Source organism: Camelina sativa, chromosome 1, assembly GCF_000633955.1.
Source record: "Camelina sativa cultivar DH55 chromosome 1, Cs, whole genome shotgun sequence".
Lineage (NCBI taxonomy): Eukaryota > Viridiplantae > Streptophyta > Magnoliopsida > Brassicales > Brassicaceae > Camelina > Camelina sativa.
The window spans coordinates 7,742,539-7,745,928 of record NC_025685.1 but is presented as its reverse complement, the minus strand read 5'-3'; the positions used below and the strand labels follow the sequence as shown (position 1 = coordinate 7,745,928).

The window sequence follows — 3,390 nt, the reverse complement described above, 5'->3', positions numbered from 1 at the left end:
GAATGGTGTAGGGATCAGAAGATGGGAAGGGTAGTGATTCACCAACCATCATCAATGCGTTTCAGTTAATCGGAATGTCTTCCTTTCTTGACCTGTCCGGTTTCTTTGAACAAGAGGTAAATAGTCTTTTACTCTGTTTCAGAGAAGTGCTCTCTGCTTGAGATAATGCATAGTAATAACAATAATTGTACTTTTTTGTATTCTCAGAATGTATCAGAGAGGAGAATAAGATTCACTTCAAATAGCTCTGCAAAAGATTTACTGGAGAAAATAGAAACCACGGTTACAGAAATGGGATACAGTGTACAAAAGAGACATGCGAAGGTGAGTCTTCAAAAGAAACACAACACGTTCTGTCTCATCTTTAGCTACTTTAGAATTTTTAAATCTGTAGAGGATCATTAACATGAAACTGCATTTTGTTTCAGTTAAAAGTAAAACAAGAAGAAAGCAACCAGATAGGTCAAATTGGTTTATCAGTAACAGCTGAGGTATATTAACAACTAATTACATTATATTATTTCACTTTTTTATACTTCTATTTAGAGAATATGTTTGACTAATGGAAGAAATTGTTATCATATCATAATAGGTTTTCGAGATAAAGCCGTCACTGAACGTGGTTGAGCTAAGAAAATCTTATGGGGATTCATGTTTGTATAGACAGGTATACTACAAGTTGACATTTCTTAACTAAGATTCAATGGTTTGGATTTCTGACTACTAAACAAACATATCAAAGATGCAAACTGAATGTTAATTTTTTTGGGTGCAGTTGTACGAGAGACTATTGAAAGATGTGGGCACATCCTCGCCGGAGCAAGAGATAATAACATAGGTGTTGGTATTTTCGGCTGTAGAGATATAGCTCTAATATTTTTATCATATGGTACACCATCCATGTTCATATTTCATTATCTTTATATATATTTATATGAAAGGAGCTCGATTTATATATGATTAGTGCAAATAATTGCATTAGTTACTAGTATAAACCGTGGCGTAGATCATTAAGAAGAATTAGAGCTTTTTTGATTCACTAGTAGTACCCACCTTTGTATATGCTCTTTATTTGGTGTGGCAAAATCAGCTTATTAGCCAAAATCCCAAGATCTCTTCATTTATTTTTGTAAATACCCAATGCGATGCATTGATGCACATATATAAATTTGTAATAGTATGCTATGATGGTCGGTCTCAATTAACTTTACGCTCACTCATGGCCTATCAACATTTTGCCTCTTGTTAATGAAACAATTTCAGTTTTAAAGTCGAAACTTGAATGTAGTACAAATAAGCGAGCAATTAACAGGAGATGAAAATAAATATAAATATGATGTATCTCTTATTAAATTAATCAAACGGCTTTCTCCACACACAAAAAAAAAAAAAACTCAAAAACGCAAATTAAAAAAAAAAAAACAAAAAACAAGAGGAGATTGAAGAAATTACGTCTTTATCTGTATCGACTAAACCAAACTTGGAACATAATTGAAAATAAATGGCTTACATAATCCTTTACGCCCACTTAATTCCTTTGTAGATTCTTCAAATTGGATTTTTATGCATTCACGGTCCTCTCCAACAATGTATACAAAGTTGTTTCTCTCATAACTGTATTTTGGCTCACAAACCACGGCCATTTTGTTCTCCTTGTCGACGAAGAAACTCACGTAAGGCGAAAACATAGAGCAACCGGGACTGTCTATATCTACCGTAATGAATTTGCTCCACAACACTGCTTTAGTATCAATCTTATTAGTCACCCATACATCCACCTTTGGAGCATCATAACGCTGAAGTAACATTGAGAGTTGTTCTTCTCTAACAACTGATAGAGCTATAATTTTCTGATCAGTGACCGCAACTTTTTAATGGAAAACGGAGACTTTTAAATACCTCTGTAGTAAAATCAAAGCTGAGTAAGAATGTATAGTGGTGGTTGTCCTTATACTTTGATGGAATGGTGATTAGGGTTTTTACTTCCACACGCTTTCAATACTTTTATATTGAGACGGTTCAGTCAAAAGGGTTACTCACTCGAGAAGACTACGGGCCTCAGCCCAAAACTTCCAAGATAACAAAACTCTCCATAGCAAACGGAAGACACCACAATCTAAGGGATTTTAAAAGATTTTTGGTTTTTATTAAAATCATCTGTTACTCAATTTGTCATTTTTAAATTACTGTCCAAAACCAGTGTTATCAAATTTGAAATTTCTATAAAATCATTCAAAATCAATCACAATATCTTGTTATCCAATCAAAGATTTATTAAAATTTGACAATATCTTGTTTTGAAAATACTGATATTTAGGAGATTTTGGATACTTCTTCTGTTGAAAAACGAAAAATCCCACCTAGCTCCAAAGGTGATATTCTGAAGGATTTCAGAAAACAAAAAATGACAAATATCATAATCAAACTATTTTGGATATACGGTATATCCAACTATTTTTATATCATCAGATTCCTATATCTGGTCTCCATAAATGTGTTTTGAGTACTTGTTACTTCTTTGTAGCTTGTCGTTTGGTGTGTTGAATAAGAAAGAAAAAAAAATAGGATGAAATCATAACAACTATTGGTTTCCGCGTTAGATCTCTGTTTTGAGTAGTTGTTATTCGTTTGATCTTAAACTATGTCGTCATGTGAGTTTTGTGTTGATATGAGGGACAATGGGTTGAGATAGTTGGAGACATATTTTCCTTTTTTTGTGATGTAAAAATATTCTAAAATCACCTAAAGGTTAGTAATAAAATCTCACAGAATAACATATTATTTTCCTTTTTTGTTTATATAAAAAACTCTAACAAATAACCAAATCTTCTAAAAGTTCACTCAAATCTCTCAAATCTTCATTCTGTGTGTATATAGTTTAACGATCATTTTGAGTTTGGACCAGATTTGAAAATAGTGCCTTTGTATTTGATGCTGAAGAAACATCACTCGCACGCATTTAAGATAGCATGACAACAGAAATTTCGATCAATAATCTCAAAAGATGGAACCCAACTCTTTAATCAAACCCAACACACCAAAATGCAACCGCTAAAAACAATCATTTGACCAAACTTCAACGATGAAAAAGGATTCTCAAACCACCCATCAGACCCTTTTAAAGGTAGAACCAATCTATACATACTCAATCTCTTTCTCGAACAAGTTAGACAAAAGACAATGTCGAAATCCCGGTTTAAGTCTGAAGTGATCTTGAGTTGAGAGGAGTTGTACCAGCAGCTCCGATCTTCAAGGATGAATCTGCAGATACCTTCACTTTAATGGGCAACGATCCTACCCTGATGATGTCATCAGCCAGAGATCCTGTCACCTCTCCAGAGGAGTCTGACTTGCGGTCAGAGCTGAGAGATGAGGCCGGTTTAGACTTGG

The 3,390-nt window shown here is 33.8% G+C and overlaps 1 protein-coding gene across 1 annotated transcript in view; it reads left to right on the top strand.

Annotated features, from left to right (window-relative positions):
* The window catches only part of LOC104782309 (CBL-interacting serine/threonine-protein kinase 1), a 5,269-nt gene extending 4,081 nt beyond the window's left edge, over nucleotides 1-1,188 (top strand). Inside the window, exons 9-12 of the mRNA XM_010507212.2 lie at nucleotides 208-324; nucleotides 429-491; nucleotides 593-667; nucleotides 776-1,188. Of these exons, the coding sequence (XP_010505514.1) occupies nucleotides 208-324; nucleotides 429-491; nucleotides 593-667; nucleotides 776-838 (318 nt within the window). The 3' untranslated portion in view covers nucleotides 839-1,188. The remainder of the gene's footprint in view (nucleotides 1-207; nucleotides 325-428; nucleotides 492-592; nucleotides 668-775) is intronic.